The following is an 18,010-nucleotide window of genomic DNA, read 5'->3' as shown; positions in this document are numbered from 1 at the left end:
ATAAATGTAAACAAAAACTCTGCAAAGCTCAGGGCTCGTGTCAGTCAAGTGTTTCATCTGCCAAAACCTCACCACACTGCAGTCACACACAGGAAAAAAAGAATGATTTCATCCACGAGGCTTTCTGGAAACATTTTATTCAAAAAAACAAACAAAGTCACGGCCAAAAATTTAGAATGACATCTTCAACTTCTTTTTTCCTTTTTTGGTGCTTGAAGAGTAAGTCATTCAAAGACTGAATATGTCTATTTAATAAAGAGACCTCAACATTGCAGTCAAGCAAAAAAAAGTAACTTGTAACAAAACGCTGTATGTTGTTGGACAATTTAGGCAACATAGTAACTATTTTTTAATACAATGTCTTTAAAGGACACTGTCTAATTCCATAGTCAGAAAGAAACATTGTACTTCACTACATCTAGTTACCATTACATATATCCATGCACACAAATAGTAAGGACAGTCTATGGTTGCTATTGATTCATATCATTAATAACTGAAGACTTTCCTCCTTTAGAAAGTACGAGCTGACTCATATATGTGCTAGTCTGTGGTCACTAGTTCCTTTACAATTAGGAATTTTAGAAAGAAAATATGTGAAGCTTGTAAATTATTGCTTTCTGATAAGTTAAGCTACAAAGCATTTATAAATGTACAGCTAAAATAATTAGTAAAAAATTATTCTGAAAACCATTTCAATGCTCCACTCATTTGTTTTATCGCCCTGAGTTTTATCTTACTGAGTACTCAGAGCATTTAAGGCTACAGCCCCGTTCACCCATTCAGCGCTGTGTTTTATGCCTTTAGGGGCTTTTTATGACTTCTTTTAACTGCCGACCTCCCCATTGGTAAATAACCTGCTCAACCTTCAGCTGTTGTTCATGAGAAAATATTCCACGGTTTCAGCTTTGCACAGTTGAAGGATGGTTTCAGTTTCTTCCAACGGTTTTAATGTAGCTTTAAAAAGTCTCCTTTGGACAAAGCTGGCTTTGGGGATTTGACATGCGTCAGTATGTTTTCTGAATTTTTACAAATCAGAATGAAGAAGGTGAATCTATCAAGGAAACAATCACTAGCTGCACTCCTGTATGAAACAATTGATTCAATTTTAATGCACAAAAACTGCATATTCATCTTCATATAAAGCGCTAAAATGAACCCATTGTCACCTCCTTCCATCAAGCTGGACAAATACATTTTGACATATACGATAAATATGAATTTTGATAAGAAACAAACATGATGTAACAATGTGCCACGGTTAATTCACCCACTGGAATGACCTCATTGCCTCCTGCAACCTGATCCTCTTACAGGAGTGTCCCTCCTCTCACAGTGGAGTCAGTTCCTCTGAACACTGGGCTGCACTCTCTCAGCACGCTTTACGCCTGTTACGTGTGAGATGAGATGTACCCGCCTTGCGCTCTTCCCCTCCCTCCTTCCTTCTCTCTCCCGCCCTCACTGGCGTGTTTTTCTCCTTTGGAATGTACCAGACAGACTCGAGGGGCTCTGCGATCGGCACAGTGAAGGGAAGCGCTGGCTACAGGCCAAGAACAAGCTCCAGCCAATCAGACAGAAGCCTGTCCAACTCTGTGCTCAGCAGTTGCCCGTCTGTTGTTTTCATGGTACAGTGTGGTTATTTACATACAATCAAAAACGGGCTGGGATGTAATGTGAGTCAGTAAGTGCCGGACTGAGGACACACCCTTAACGGTTTTGCGGCACATGACTCAGTTGCATCATGCGGTTGTGCAGCTTGTACAGATGAAAAGTGGCGATAATTTTAGGACATTGGAGGTGGAGAGGCCTCGTAAAAAGTTCCAGTAAGATAATGATGTATTTAAATGAGGCCGAAATTTGGGCAGATTCAGCTTCTGGTTACTTGAGCTCGAGGCTTGGAAATAAGACTGGTATGGACTAGTCTGGAAGCACTCTGTAGATGTCCTTCTGGGCCCTCTGTGTGGGACATGTTTCACTCTGCCACTAAACTCAACAACCAAAACGCATTTCTTCCTGAAAGTCCAAACCCTTGTGGATCATTATTGCTGGAACTGTTCAAAAACCGGGGTTTCCATGTCCCTGGCGAGTTGGGTGTTTTTCCCTGTCCACAGCAAAGACCCATTTCCCTTTCTGCTGTGGACATGCAAAGGCACATCTGTACACTGCAATTCTCCCTAATTCTTGCATAACGACAGTAGATTTATAGTTATTAAAAAGCGGAAGCCATGCCTGTTCCAGCATGTCTTACACCTAATCTTTGCACAAATGTTTCTAATAAGTACTGCTAGAACATTGGATTTAAGTGAAAGGGCTGTATGGTGAGGGCAGAGAACAGATAAAAACAACAACAACTACTTAGTCATACAGCAAGTTATTTAGAAACCAAGAAGTGACACAAGCTCTAGTGCCCAGGCTGAAAGGTCAAATCTTACATTTCAGCCTCTCCCTGTCTGAATCAAAACTACCTGATTCATATCAATACCCTTTGTTACACATGGTTATGTAACAAGCACAAAGTGCAAGCACAGAAAGAACACAAAAGGGTTCCCTAGTGTACAAATGGAGCAAAACAGTCTGTGTTGCAACATTTTTTGGCAAATCGGAGAGGGATTTCTGGGTACTGGAACAATTTGATTGGCCTAGTGCGCCGTCTTTCTCTTTCTGCCCCATGCACATCCATTTCTGCCAGAGATTACAAATTTCCCATCTTGTGGCTGTTTCCTTGTAAGAAGATTGTTCAGTCAAAGTTGCTTGGAAAAGGGAGCACTCTGGGGTGCTGCGACCTCCCTGCTTAGGAAAAGCATCTAACAAATGTTCAAATTAGTACAAGACTGCTGACTGTGTTTAGCTCCCTAATCTTGTTGGCCTTTGGGGGTTGTATTGATACGTGCATTATGTGAAAACACTTGCAGGTACGACAGGCTTTTCATGTATGTGGACAAATATGGTGCACAAACAGCACAGAAATGTTTCTGCAACAAATCCTGCTGCTCTGTACCCGAGGGCCTCTCACCAGGCCTGTCTCCATCCATCCATCCATTTTCTTCCACTTATCCAATTCAGGGTCGCCGTTTGGCCCAGCTGTCACAGGCAAAAAGCAGGGCATGCTCCGTATTCCGGTCACCAATCTGTCACCACACACATAGAAACTCACACTCCTATGGTCAATTGATAATAACCAGTTAACCTTACTGGTTTCTGGACTGTGGGAGGAAGCCAGAGTACCCGGAGGGAACCCACGCAGGCACCGTAAAAGTGTTCAAACTACGCACAGACAGGCATCAGACTGGATTTGATCCAGGACCTTCACCACTTTGTATTTTCCTTTTGCTGTTGCAGTCATATAAGCGTGGGCTTTGATAAGAAGAGTTTGGAGGATATTTGAGCGCTTGCTTTCCATCCTTACTGTTGTTGAGTAGCTCCATAAAGGTGTCATTAAGAACGTGAGAACGTCACGAGAACGTGTTATGATGGGGCAATAATGCACATTTCCGGAACAACAACAAAACACTGCGATTGATCCACAGCTTTATCTACGCACATTACAAGGCTACTGCAGTGCAAAACAACAGAGACACGCCTCTGTTAAATCACGTATCAAATTAAACAACCCAGGATAATCTCCAGATTGAGCTCCTTTTACGTCAGAAAGAGCTGCTGTCAAATGTAGGCACGTATCGTGGCCCCGTCCCTCTCTCTTTTGAGCTGTAGTGACACAGACCCACCCCGTGCACCCCGTGAACTTGGAAGTGCGATCTTGTTTTCCCACTAAACCCTGCGACTACACCATGTGCTCCCGACTGGGGATCATCGGCCAACGCGTTACGTAATGTTTGCTACTATTGGGCTTGTGTTTTGGGGGTAGAAGGTGAAAGGAGGTAGAAGGAGAAGGAGAGACACAAAGCATCCAGTTACAAGGCAGCCGACTCCTGGAACAACCCTTACATGGTTTTAAGACACCCAGTACATGAATACTGAAGTGGAACTCCAAACCAGGGATTATATCCAGTAGGAAAAAGGAGCAGGGGAAAGGTTTGTTGGACCATGTGCTTATAGTGCAACAATACCAGAGCACTTCTAGCATAATACATAGCATCACTTAGTAAGCTGGTGTGCAGTTATTACATACTGTATTGTGAGAATACGTGGAAATAAGTTTCTCTCATTATGAGAAACCACTTGACTGAACCTGTCTAAATACCTGCCTCCATATAAGCATATCACATCTAAGGCAACACTGCTGTGGCATCTCACAATTAGCAGATGGGCAGAGAGATCACACATATTTTCTGCGTCATCAGGATCCTTAAATTTCTTTCATTATCACAAGCACGACACATTGTCCCCACCCCCGTCGAAACAGCTTCTACATCAGGCTGCAAAACGTGCATGTACTCTCACAAAAGGTCAAAGGTTCAGCTGGAAATGTTCGGTTTCTGGCATCATAGGATATGAAGAAATGTTGATGGCTTAGCTATTGTAAAAGCTACCAAATATCCCAAAAAGTAAAAACTATACGGTTTGGACTGATCCAAAAAATCTAATATTTGACATGATTTCTTGATGTATGCAGTTAAATAAAGTAACGTGTACTCAGGAATACTTCAGTACACTCCTCAACAGATATTTGTCTTTTAAAAACCATACATTGTTCTAGTTAAACCATAGTGCAGTTTAGCCAGCAACAACAACAACAAAAATAAGGCTGTCTGTATCCAGTGCGTAGTACAGCTCATAGTTAAGTACATTGTGGTGCCGTTCTGGTTGTATCGCGCAACATTGCATGAGACCATGCGCCACAGTGATATGCCGCAGAAGCTGAGGGCATGGCCCCGGCCCAGTCTCTGAGAGGGAGCTGGGTGCCGTGACTAAGACCTTGGTTTTCGATGAAAACCCTGCCCGTGGTCATTCATCCCTTGGTGTGAGAGTGAAGTCATTATAATTGTAGACTAGAGAGTTTTTGACGCAAACAAAGATGGGGCAGTGCTAGTAACTTGCACTGCTTATTTATGTATTCACAAAAAACACAAGGCTGGCTCTGTTTTTAAGTCGAGTTAATAATTAAAGTGTGCCTTTGACGTACAGCGACAGCAGCATAAACAGATGAGGTGATCGGGACGGTGTAAACTCGCAGATCTGGTTTGCTGCACTTTGCACTATCTCTCCCGGCCTCCATCGACATCCTCTTCCATCAAAACAGCGGTGGGACGTGCTGACTGTGACTACGTGCGTGTATTTTTTTTCGTTTTGTTCTTCGGTAAGTCCCGCCTCGGGGCCCTACCCCATCCTAAACAAAACAGACCTGACTGGTTCAATACCAATTCGTGTACGGTGCTCTTTTTTCTTAAGTCTCTATCCTAAAATATGGTCTAGAGTTCAAACGAGAATATAATACATAATCTAAATGGCCGAGCTTATTAAGTTGTGCTTATTGTGTGTCATATTTAAATAACCTTTAGCGTTCTTTCCCTTAAGAAGTAGAAGAACGCTTCAACAAAACGAAATGGTACCCTGCCACAATAGCCTTTTCTCGAATATACGCGATCAGTGCGGGCTGCTGACGCATTCCTCGGGAGGGCGGAGTCACGGGAGGTTATAAAAACACCCACACTCGTTCTTCTCAACCACCTTCCACGCACAAACTATCAGTCGTATCCCCCCTTGACGTCCTCTGCGGCTTTCGAAGCTGTGGGTCAAGCAACGACGCTAACACTGGAGCTATAAAAATTAACAACGGGGTAAGTAAGGAGAAAAAGCAGGCTGCTGCGGCTTTGTTTTGCCATTTAAAAGCGAAATGGCTGTTTTTGGAACCGCTATGCAGTATTAACGCTCACTGGCTAATCTTTGTTGTCTGACGTTAAAGTTAATTCTGATGTAACTGTCAACTGGTTTGCACTTGTGGGTTACATTTTGACTGGAGATGTGTTTTTGTGTGTGTTGGTAGCCTTCCTGTAGCGGTTTCACCGTTTTAACCATGGCCTCTAGATATATTTACTCATTAGCCAAACTGCTATGATTTTAATGATCTGTCCTCGTGCTTAACTGTCTGTAACTAACCTAAGGGCGAGCTAAATGGGAGTGACGTTGAATGCTAGCTGTTGCGCTCTCGCGCTCTGTTTGTATGCGCACGCGACAGAGATGAGCCAGCCTGCTGTTTGCCTAAGCGTTTAGTTAATCGTCCACAATCTGGAAAACACGAAGAGTTTAGGTGTTGTGTGTGTTTTTTTTTTTTTTTTACACTGGATTGTAACGCTGGGGTCTCAAATTGTGTCGTCAACAGGGCTCCCGTTTAAAGCGCCGCACCAAGCTGACCAGCTAGCGCAGTGTGATCACTTGCGTCTCTCTCTGAAACGATTTTGTTTGTTTCGGAGAAGTGCAAATTGATTCAAAAACCACTGCCGCCGCATATCCTGATCGGAACCCCCCCACACACACCAAATCGAAGCAAAATGGTGCAAAATAAGATCGCCGAAGTCACTGGATTCCACCGCTCCTTCAAGGTGAGCTGGAACTCTATCCAGGGATAGCTCGAGCTCCTGTCACTCCTTTTGGGAAGATTGTAATCAGAGCACGTTTGGCAACATATATGAGAAGGGACTTCACCTAGCTATAGATAAACGCATCTTCTGGCTGACAAACATGGTATACTTCCTGCTGGGCACATGCAGCTGATGAATGTATGGCTCGAGTATGCCACAGCTAATAGTTGAAAGATGACCAAGAAAGATCCTTATGGCCTTGGGACGTTCTTGTGTTGGTGTAACAGATATGAGCGATTATTCAAAATGTGTCAGCCTCTCAGTCTAGTTTGGCTTTATAGTCACAGTAGGTGTTATGACTGACAATAGATGCTCTCATCTTGACTGGTTCACTGAGATTGCACATCATAACAAACATGTTATTACTCCATAGGGGCAAAATCCCTTTGAATCAGAGGACTTCACTAAAAATGGATCCCATCTTATCGATTCATCATTTAATTTTGACTCCTCCCCCAGACATGGTGAGTTTTATGACTAGTTCAGTATAATTCACATAAGTAAAACTTCCCCCTAGTTTCTCTTTCAGTATTTGGGATTTGTTTGCATTCCTCTATCAATAGCTGATGGTAATGTAGGCACTCCTGTTTTGACAGACATGCCTTCCAGTCAGCCTATTGACATCCCCGATGCCAAGAAGAGAAACAAGAAGAAAAAGCGTTGCCGGGCAACTGACAGTTTCTCTGGAAGATTCGAGGGTAAAAGCTTTCATTCCTAGTTGTTATAAAAACAGCTGTATAAGCTGCTCTCCTTCATGTAATTGTGTTTTGCTAACTTGCTGTTTTTGCCACAGATGTCTACAGACTGCAGGAAGAGGTCTTGGGAGAGGGTGCTTATGCCAGAGTGCAAACATGCATCAACCTCATCACCAATAAAGAGTATGCTGTAAAGGTAAGACACTGCCACGCATTCAGTGGATACAGTGTGCTTTAATGTATTGTTGTCAATGAAACCTTCCTATAGGAGATGCTAGAGTTCTAGGACTCTGTTTGGCTGCTTTACAGTTAGAGGGTTGGATTACGTAATTCCTTTGTGTGAAGAGGCTCTGAGCCATGAGAGGAATTTAATATAAGTAAACTGGGCTATTGCATCAGTGTTTCTATTGTGCTTCCTTTTCACGTCTTTTTCTTGAGAAATTTTGAGGAAAGTTTTGGTCTGGGACAGGATGCCTCTTTATCTTTTCTCTCAGTTCAGCTCTCTGTAGTGGTTTTCTGCAAACTTTCCTCTGTTGTGCCTAGTGATGCACTTTTTGTGTAAAAGACTAGCTGCTGCTAGTAGACACGCCCCCCCTCTCTTTTTCTAGTTCGTCAGCCAATCAGAGAGCTGGAAATGATATACCCTCCCCCTTTCTTTACAGCTTGCACAGAGAACATTGTGTGCTGCTAGCTGTGCCAAAACAAAACCCACAGAAAGGAAGGAGGGGTGATGGGTGAGGGTTGTGACCCGGTGTGTTTACACTGCTTTGTTCTCACTCTGTACAGTTACTTTTTCGATTTCCTTTTTGAATGGCGTGAGGACTTGTATGCACATGTTCAACTCTCGGGGACTTCCTTTTTTATTACAAAGTCATTTCCTTGTTTTAGGAGCAAAACATTGTGAAATTTTTATTTTTTTTATTTTTTTTTTGCTGAAGTGTGCAAAAATTTAAATAATCCACTTTTTTTTCTTTTGAAATCCCATTTGCTCATTGGACATAAACATTAATTAGTTATTCCCCAGATTTTGTTCATGTATGGATCAAGTCTGAGTTAAAGGCTGCTTCTTTAGTGCAAGTGTCCATATCTTATTTTTTTTCCTAATTAATATTTCAGAGGTGCTGTACACAGATCCTCATGTGACTGATCAGTTAGTTTGTCCCAGAGTGATTTGTTATGGATCCCTTGGGACTATGCAGTCCTGGGGGAGGAGGTAGGACGGTCTGCTGGGAGTCGAGGGGGACTCAGACTACTCCTGCCAGATGTCCCGTCTCTCCCCTCCCCCTCTCTAGACACAGGGGGAGTAGGGGGGTGAACTGCATGTGCGGGCTCTGTTGCAAACGCAACAAAAGCTTCAGGCATCCATAGACGCACAGAGGGCCGAGCAGCGTGTGTCTGAAGGCTCCCAAACAAGTCCTGTTTAAAGCTATTATTTCACAAGCCTGGGTTGATGTTAGAACCTGCAGTGAGGTCTCGCTTTTCAGCAGGCTGATGTTTCACGAGCTGCAATTTGGATAAGCGACCTTAAATCTACCACTTTAAAAATAGTGTCCTCCCATTTGGGATTGCAATGCATTCTTCAACCTTATAGTTTCTGTATGGAAACATCTACCAGGGTGGGAGTTCTGCTGTGGCAGGAGAGGGTGAGCTGATTGTTGTCCTGCTGACTCAGACTGGAACAGTACACAGGCTTTGGACTGCTCACAGGCCTCTTGTCCGTGTATTAATCCTAGACACATACTGCAGCTCTGGCCCCAGTGGGCTTCAATAGCAGCTGTAATCCAGCTACCAGGAAGAGAAGCATGCACAGCCTCCCAAGCACACAATAACAGACCAGAGCTGGAAAATTCAGGCTTTTTGCTTTGGTGTCAGCAGTCTATCTTTCTGTCTCTCTTGGCACAGCATTATGCAGCTGGTGGCCCTCACTGCTGTAGTTCCCGGCAGCTCTGTTATTTTTAGAGCAGTTTTGATAATTGTAAACATTTTGGATTAGGTCATGGGATGTTTTGAAGGGAACACTTATGGCTCCTTAAGATTTACATATGGGTTGTGAATAAAGGTTAAACATAGAGACTGGGGGCTGTTATTTTCATTCAGCTCTGTCTCTGGTATGCTGGGCAGTGCTGAAAGTAGGTTAAACTATCTCTGCAAGTGTGTCACCGGGTAGGATAAAGGTTGGCAAGCAGGAAAACGTTGGAAGGAAGCTCATTATAGGGGACTGCATATGGACTGTATAGTGAGCTCTATACCGTCTGCTTTCTGTTAAACACAGCCACAAGTGGGGTTTGTGGTGCAGTGAGAGAGTGGCTGCCATGCCCACAAATATGTATACTAAGCACTTTAAGAATTGTCCTCCATCCTGTTCTGTATAAAAACACAAAGTTCTGCTGAAAATGGGCTATTTCTGGACAAAGTGGGCTCAGCTTTGGTGCTTTTCTGTTGCAGATAATCGAGAAAAGGCCGGGTCACAGCCGCAGTCGTGTCTTCCGTGAGGTTGAGATGCTCTACCAGTGCCAGGGCCATAGGTAACTTTCTGCTGTTCTGACAAAACTAAAGCCACTTGACAGTCGTATGGAGGCAGTCACAAAGCCCTTTATTCATCATCACACTGCAGACCTCAAATGACTCGGTGCCTTTTTGTTTTCTGCAGAAACATCCTGGAGCTGGTGGAGTTTTTTGAAGAGGAAGACAAATTCTACCTGGTGTTTGAGAAGCTCCGAGGAGGTTAGTAAATTACAGCTGCTAGTTTACAAAGAAATTCTGCTGCTTTGGTGAGTGTGTTTGAAAGCATTTAGCTTTTAAATGGAGCTAATGGACTCTCATTTCCCTCCTAGGGTCAATCTTGGAACACATTCACAAGAGACAGCACTTCAGTGAGCAGGAGGCCGGTCTCGTGGTGCAGGACATTGCCAGTGCTCTAGATTTCCTTCATAACAAGGGTAAGATCATTTGAACAAAATGGCAAGCAGTATTACTGCTCACAGTTTCAAATTAAATATGGATATAACAGGCATCTTTTTGTTTTTAGGAATGGCACATAGAGACCTGAAACCTGAAAACATTCTCTGTGAGAGTGCACACAAGGTGAGTTTACTGCAGAGATATTTATGCCTAAACGTGTTTCAGAGGTCAGCTGATTTGTTGATAAAGTTGCTGCTGGCCTTTTGTTAAAATCTGCTCTTTTTCTCAGATATGCCCGGTCAAGATCTGTGACTTTGACTTAGGCAGTGGGATCAAGCTGAACAGTGACAGCTCACCCATCTCCACCCCTGAGCTCCTCACTCCTGTAAGTTACTCATCCAAAAAATGTTTTTTAAATCGCTGATCCAGGAGCAGATTAATCAGTTACACCGTGACATAGTGATTTGTTTTCTTGCTGTGGATAAAAGCAGCTGTAAATGTGTTTATCAAGTCTCACCTGGCTGATCATTGGCCAGTCCTCAGTGGGGTTAACTGATGTTTACACTAGTTTACTGCTGGGCAGTTTCTCTGAAATGGCATGGATTGCTTCCTGGATGTGCCAAATTTTATGTTCCTCTTATCGTGCTGGATACTTCAGTGTGTTAACATTTGGAAGCATATCTGTCTATTTAATGTTGATGTCCGTTGATGTCTAATCAATAGCAAACACTGAAGGGTCATGAGCTTGAGTCTGGGGGTTATGATTGTTTAACTTTGTGGCTGTCGTCACAACACAAAGCGTTACCACTGAACAGTGTCCAGAACAGCAGGAAACCCTCAACCTCAGAGGAGTGGTAAAGTTGAACTGGCAAGCTTTCTACTTGTGTCAACACTTGCTCTGTCTGCTGCTTATCTAGTGTGCTGAATAGATGGACCAGAGCAGGTGAAGGATGGCAGCTCAGCCCTCAGGAATGTGGTTTGGTGGATGGGGGCTTTCGGCATTGGTAACTTCATCTTCCTTGCACAGAAATAATGGATGGTGGGCCCATCCCCGGACTTGTTGAAGGGTATATGGTTTGGGGCCAAGAGGTGTCATGTGCTTTAGTCTTAAATCAGGATCTCCCTCGGGTTAAGTTGATCCAGTAATATATTAAAGTGTTCGTTCAATGGGAGAAAAGCCTCTGGAGTACAGAAGGTGGTGTGATAGCCCTGGGATGTAACACTGGAGGGTACATGATAACTTTTACAAGGCTGTGTCCTGTGATATGAAGGAGTCGCAGTGAAAACCCCCCCCACAAGCGTTTGCTTATTTCTCCTTTCTCTCTGTGTGGTGAGAGGAGGAAAAAAACCATACACCCTCTTCTTTCAGCTCAGTCTCCGCCCAGTGGCCCCAACCACTCTTGTGCTGGTCTGCGCTTTCTTTATGTACTTCATACAATAGCTGTGCATAAGGCTTGTTCTAGAAATTTTAGTCTCTCTCCCCCCACACATGGCAACTGAGATGTGATTGGATAGCCCGGTGGGAGGGGGAGGATAACTGGGAGGTGCAAACTCTGCCCGCTCATGCGCTCTGGCTTGTTTTCCTTGCTTGATCACAGGAACAATGTTATGATTTTCATCTCACGACTGGCACTCTCTCTGGGCCCCCTGTAACCACTTTACTGCTGTTGCACAATATGCACTTTTGCATTTGAAGCGCAGTTCTATGGTTCTCAAATACATTTTATGATTTACAGGTTTACTGTAAATGTAGTGGTGCTATACTGGGTGTAAACTGGGAAAATAGGGACTCGAATGAGCCGAGATAGACCCTTCTAGGAAAAAGACTAATTTTAGTTTACTAGGAATTCTGCGTGAGTGATTGCCCACCTATGTGCCCAGTGAGATGTAATTCTGGCTGTTCGAATGCCGAGGCTTAAATGTAGCAGCTGGAAACTGTAACACTGCACACAAGCAGTTTAGTCTGTTTAATTGAGGAAACTGCTTGTTTGTACCTGTCATAAAGGTAGGTGCAGTTTCTTGAGGACAGAACAAGTCTTCTTCCTGTAAGCCTCTCCTAGTAATCCTTTCATTTACAAACACCAGAGGTGTGTCATCGGTGCTGTGGGTATGGTGTGACTAGTCACATGGTCGTAGGAAAGCCCCAGGTTGCAATACCGACAAATCCTGTGGTAACAGCAGCTGATTAACAGCTCTCTGCAGCTTACTGGAAGGTTTGAAGAGGATGTGACTGCAAGTTCGCAAGGTGTGCAACAGCACAGGAAGAACAAATGCAAGTTTATGTTTAAGTCTGTGCCAAAGAGCCACGATTACTGTTATTTGACTGCCCTCTTTTAGCCCTTATCAGCTGCAGGTAGTCATGGACTGGCTATCTATGTCCTGACTTGTTTGTGATTCAGGGGTGGTAAAGCAGCTTTTAAACACGATTAGCCTTGATAGCTGTTTATGATAACACAACTATTGCATTAGTCTTCAGTTTCAAAGTACCTTGGTTGGCAAAAAAGAGAGTGCGTGTGTGTGTGCGGCAGCTGCATTTGACTTGAATCCTGGAGGATTGTCTGTGTAAGCAGTTGCCCCAGACTCGATGATGGCGGAAACGTGGGGGTTGGGATTTTCTTTGTCTGAAATGCGATTCCTGTGCAGCAAACTTCATTACATAAAACTGGAGGTGGAGTTAGCAGACAGCTGGTTTATGTTACTGGGACACAATGGAGGCCTGCTCAATGTAAACATGTGCCCCCACAGATGGAATGAAGGATATGTGGGGGACTTCATGACAAAAGGACTAAAGCGTCTCAGAAATGAACATGATCTTTGTCCTGCTGAACCAACGACCTGCTTTTTCCCCACCTAAAACTATTAAAACAGTACTTGCTGTTTGTGTTCTCAAGTTATGTAACTGACCAGGGCTCAGCCCAGTCTCTGGGTATGCAGGACAGCCAATCCTCTTTTCCATGCTCGGGGTTTGGCCTAATTTCTCTCCTAGCTACATAACAACATGCTGGTAGAGCTGAGTCTGTCCTTGCCCTCAACAAAGTCTGCCTGGGCTGTGTACAGCTGTGTGATCAAAGCACTGAGTCACCACTCGCTGTCTACCCACACAAACCTGCCTCATAGCACGTTCCAACTAAGAAATGTTCAACGGACTAAGACGAGCAGTTTTGTAGATTAAGTGAACCCATTACTGCAGATAATCATGCGACTGTCTCATAGACTGCCCCCACCCCACAAGCTAAGAGTGGGGCCTTAGCTTTCACACTCGGAGCCAGGAGGTGTCAGCTGAGTGAAAGAATGTGGCAGCAGCCAAGCAAAGCGTCTCTTTTTTCCTCTGGTTTAACTCTTTCATGCTGTGCTTTGTTGTGTTTTTCGTCCCTTGGGGCTAACGCACTGGCTTTCTTGTTCTTCTTTTAGTGCGGCTCAGCAGAGTACATGGCACCTGAGGTAGTTGAGGCCTTCAGTGAAGAAGCTACAATTTACGACAAGCGCTGTGACCTGTGGAGTCTTGGAGTCATTCTGTACATCATGCTAAGTGGCTATCCTCCATTCGTAGGCCGCTGTGGTGGCGGCTGTGGCTGGGAATTAGGTGAACCCTGCCACACCTGCCAGGTAAGACTGATGAATTCATTCCCGTGAGTTTTGTTTGTCTTACGTTATCTTTGTGAGTTCAGAGCAAAGTAACATTTGCAAATGTTTCGCATCCGTTTACAGAACACTTTATTTGAGAGCATCCAGGAAGGAAAATATGAGTTTCCGGAAAAAGACTGGGCTCACATCTCCTCAAGTGCCAAAGACCTGATATCCAAACTTCTGGTCCGGGATGCCAAAAGTCGTCTGAGTGCCAGTCAGGTGCTGCAGCACCCCTGGGTGCTGGGGGTGAGTCTGAATCCACCACTATGCCACTTTTTTTGCATTTTAGGCAAATCACAGTAAAGTTGTTCAAACAAAAAACCAATAACATGACTTTGATTTTTCAGGGTGCATCTGACACTTTGCCAACATCCATCTTACATCAGAGGTGAGAAATTAAGAGCGACAAGACACTCTGACAATAAACATTTCCAACTTTATACCTGCTTTGATCACAGTTTAATCTCTTTTCCCCTTTTCCTCATCAGGACCAGCAGTGCCAGGGATCTTACAGTTTTTGCAGATAAGGCCATGGCTGTGAACCGGCAGCTGGCTGAACAGGATGGCATGGAAGAGCAGCAGCAGCAGCAGGAAGTCCAATTTTTTGTTACCGCTTCTGGCTCGTCTATGCACCTCTCTCCTCCTTCCAACTCCAAGCTGGCCAAGCGCAGGCAGCGAAGCAGCCAGCCGAAAGGTGGGCCCGTCTCCGCCGCGGAGCTTCGTCAGCTCTTGGCCCCCCTCGTCATCGTGGGAGACTGTGCCTGAACTTTCCCGACCTTCCGTTATGATTCAAGTCCTGTTCCACGACTGCCCTGAGAGTCTTCCTCCTCAGTTCTGGCCCCTCTCTGGCCTCGGTCCCTCTGCTATTCAGGTTCTCTTGCCAGCTGTAAAGGGAGATGCTGCCTGCAGCCCTTCCTCTAAATGCCTTCTGCCCTTCTCCAGCACTTCTGAAGCACATCAGCACAGGGCCTGCATATAGCAAACACAGCTATGTGCACTTCCAGGTTGGGGAGGAGGGCCAGTTAATGACTCGTTGGACAGCAAAGTATTTTCTAAGTTATGTTGGTTTTTTGTTTGTTTTTTTCCTCATGAAACTCAGTTCAGAAGAAATCCGAACATAGATCTTCGAAACTAAGCTCAGACACCAAAGGACAACCTGTTGTGCTGCTCCCACGTTACAACTGGATCCACTGTGAATTAAGTTATCTGGAATGTTTTTTGCCTGTATGTATATGCACGAATGGCCCATCTGCACATACGTACAAGCTTATGCAATATGCCGAGATGAAGGCTGTTCCTGTCTTGAAAGGATTCAGTGTAATAAGGGTTGGAAGGGCTGTAAGCCAGTGCTGTCTATGCCTGAGGCGCGATGGCTGGAGACTCTTCAAAGTCTTTTTTTGTTTTTTTTGTTCCCCTCCGTTTAAGATGAGCTCTTTACAGCCGACTCTTGTGTAAATGTCTGAGATGCGCACTTATCCAGCTCGGTCGCCGTGCACTTAGTGCTCAAAGGGCAACGGCTGTTTGTACCTGACCAGCTACGACTTGCCGCTGCATCGGTTGATGCGGTTTTTCCTTTTCTTCTAAATTGAATCTAAAACTAGTGAATTGATTTGACTTGGTCATGCTTGATGGCTGCCGGGGAGGGGGGAGGGGCCAAAGCTCATAGCGTGTATATCTGGCTTATTAAGCTAATTATACAGTACTTAAAATGGCTACGCAAGTGAACTGGGTCAGTGTTACTTTCATTGTAAAGAATTTGACGTCCCCTTGCTACAACCAGAATTTGTTTGTTTTTTTTCTACAGATCAATTTATGGATTTAACTTTAAATATTTTGGCAGTAAAAGTTTAAACTCCTGTGAAGGGGTTGAAAAGCACATTTTGCCCAATGTGACCAGACTGTCATTTGTTGATCAGATTTATTTGGACCATCATCTTCGTCCTCCTCGTCCTTCAGGGTCTCAACGTTGTCTCTAACGACACGCCGCCCCTCCCAGAATGATGTCACAAATTTTCTTTCAATGTTAGAGGCAGACGGGAAAAATAAAATAAAATAAACACAAAAAGGAAAAACATTCCACAAAAAGACAAAAAAAACTTCAGACATTTAGCTGTATAAAGTTTACTTTTTTTTTTCTTCCAAGTTTGAAAACTCCATGTCAATGTGCCACACTGATTTTTATTTTTATCCTTTTTTGTATGGCTGTTAATAAGCTTCTTCTTCTTTTTTTTTTTTTTCCTCTTTTCTATGGAGATTTTTTTTTTTTCCATGCAGGTGCTGTTCAGTTCAGGTGAAACACCAGATGTTTTCCTTTGTTGTTTTTAATGTTTGTTTTGTTTTTGAGTTTTTAAAGTTGAGTATGTGGTGTATGAGGTAAAAATGGAGAAAGTTTAAGTTGAACTGGAGCGTTCGTGCCCAGTGAAGGCAAGTTTTTAAGTGTTATATATATATTATTATTATTATTATTATTATTATTTTTTATATGTGAGCAGGGTGGGGAATTGGCACCAGCACCGATGTGGTAAAACATGAAAGTGGCTGGTACATTTCAGACACAGAAAACATTAGTATGAAGTTGCTGGTGAATTTGGAGCAGTTATCCATGAGTGGCTGGTACATGTTCATTTTTCCCTACTCTGCGTTGGCAATAATCTTTCTTTGTCGTTAATTAGATTAAGTTAAAGCTCATTCTGAAACTGACAGGTAATGGACTGGCGATGACGTCTCTCAGCACTGTAGCCATTTCACCAAAGAGGGTTCAAGTCATGACATTGAAACATATGATCCACGACCTAGCAGAGATAAGTGGGGAACTTCTGATCGTCTCCGTGTCCTGTCGGCAGCACTGCAGCGACGGTACTCTGGAAATGGTGTCAGATGACGCGTTATTCTGTTAATAGGACACTGTAATAGTTCTAAGAATACCTTTCTACAGATGCATAGTTATGAGGGTTTATGTCTTATAATAAGACTTACTTGAATATGTGTATGCAGCTGTTTCTTCATTTTGGAAACTACTTTGCTTATTGGTAATCTCAAAGCATTAAGCTAATGATCAAGGCAATCTTTGTGGGGGGAGGGGGGTGAAAATATACAGATCAGTATTCTGCCTTTTTCTGGGGGGGGGGGGGGGTCTTCATACAACTGAGTTTGTCCCTGTCTTTGAATGGGGGTGGATACTCAAACGCACACTGTGGCCATACTCTGTAATATCCCGACCAGTACAGTAAGGGTTTTCTGGGTCATGACCATTTCTATTTCATGTCGAATGGCGGTAGCTTTTGTTTTCTTTCGACTGCCTTTTATTGGGAGAAAGGGGACAAAGTGATATCCTTCAGCCTCCATTTCTTTCTTTCTTTCTTTCTTTCTTTCTTTTTGTATATTGTCGCTGACGTCGTGTTAAAATTCAGTCATTCGAATGGATAGTACCAACAGTCTCCCCACAATCTGAATGTAGCCTGCAGGTGAAAGCATTTAAGGCAGATCAGACCATTTAAATGGTTCCTTCTCATGAGCACAGTGTGCCAGTCAGATACAGTCCAGGCTCTGGGTTGACACCTGATTTTTAACACTGTCTGAATCGCCCCTGAGACCATTGTGTTCATGGGAAGTGGCTTCAAACCAATACATCCTGTAGTACAAGGTATTTTGATTTAAAATAAGCACTTTACTGTACCATGTGAATGATTGCAGTTCACCCAAGGCAACGTTTATGACCGTTGCTTTGGAATTTTGTATTGTTTTTCTAAAAAAAAAAAAAAAAAAATGCAATAAAATGCTTTGAACAACATTCTCGTCTGGCCTGTCACTTTTTTCTTTTTTGTTTTTGCTTGAAACCAGGAAAGTGAAAGACCTGTACTTTCCCTGCACTCTCAGTAGTTTCACATTAACTAGAAGGCTTATCTTCGGGCCAAGGCTGAGGCCATTTCAGCTGAATCTGCTGTAAATCCCAGTATCAGTAACGCTCCCTGATAACGTGAGCCGTGTCACAGACGCCCTTGGCTGTTGGTAAATGTTTCTCACACATGGAAATATGACTGTGGTTTCATGACACATTAGTCACGCTTGCAGCAGTGGTGAGGGGAGGCGCTCTTCTCAGCCAGACGCAGACTGATGCAACCTGCTGCAAGAGCTGCAGCCTCTCTGCCACCTGATGATCCTCACAAAATCCCTTCTGCTGAATTAACGAAACATGTCAGTGTATGATTTCAGCAGGATCTGGCATCCCGTGATTAGTCAACTGTGCAG

General features: G+C 43.7%; 1 protein-coding gene across 1 annotated transcript; it reads left to right on the top strand.

Annotated features, from left to right (window-relative positions):
- The first annotated feature begins 5,616 nt into the window (after window positions 1-5,616).
- On the top strand, window positions 5,617-17,546 carry mknk2b (MAPK interacting serine/threonine kinase 2b). Its single transcript, XM_080887920.1, has 14 exons — window positions 5,617-5,738; window positions 6,281-6,500; window positions 6,913-7,003; window positions 7,136-7,237; window positions 7,333-7,430; window positions 9,680-9,759; window positions 9,885-9,958; window positions 10,069-10,173; window positions 10,263-10,318; window positions 10,425-10,520; window positions 13,547-13,741; window positions 13,844-14,008; window positions 14,110-14,150; window positions 14,251-17,546. Exons 2-14 carry the CDS (start codon window positions 6,450-6,452, stop codon window positions 14,525-14,527), a joined length of 1,431 nt encoding a protein of 476 aa, XP_080744046.1. The 5' UTR covers window positions 5,617-5,738; window positions 6,281-6,449; the 3' UTR covers window positions 14,528-17,546.
- The last annotated feature ends 464 nt before the right edge of the window (window positions 17,547-18,010 follow it).

The sequence above is a fragment of the Rhamphochromis sp. 'chilingali' genome (assembly GCF_963969265.1).
Source record: "Rhamphochromis sp. 'chilingali' genome assembly, chromosome: 7".
Taxonomy (NCBI): Eukaryota; Metazoa; Chordata; class Actinopteri; order Cichliformes; family Cichlidae; genus Rhamphochromis; species Rhamphochromis sp. 'chilingali'.
This window is presented reverse-complemented; position numbering and strand designations above follow the sequence as displayed.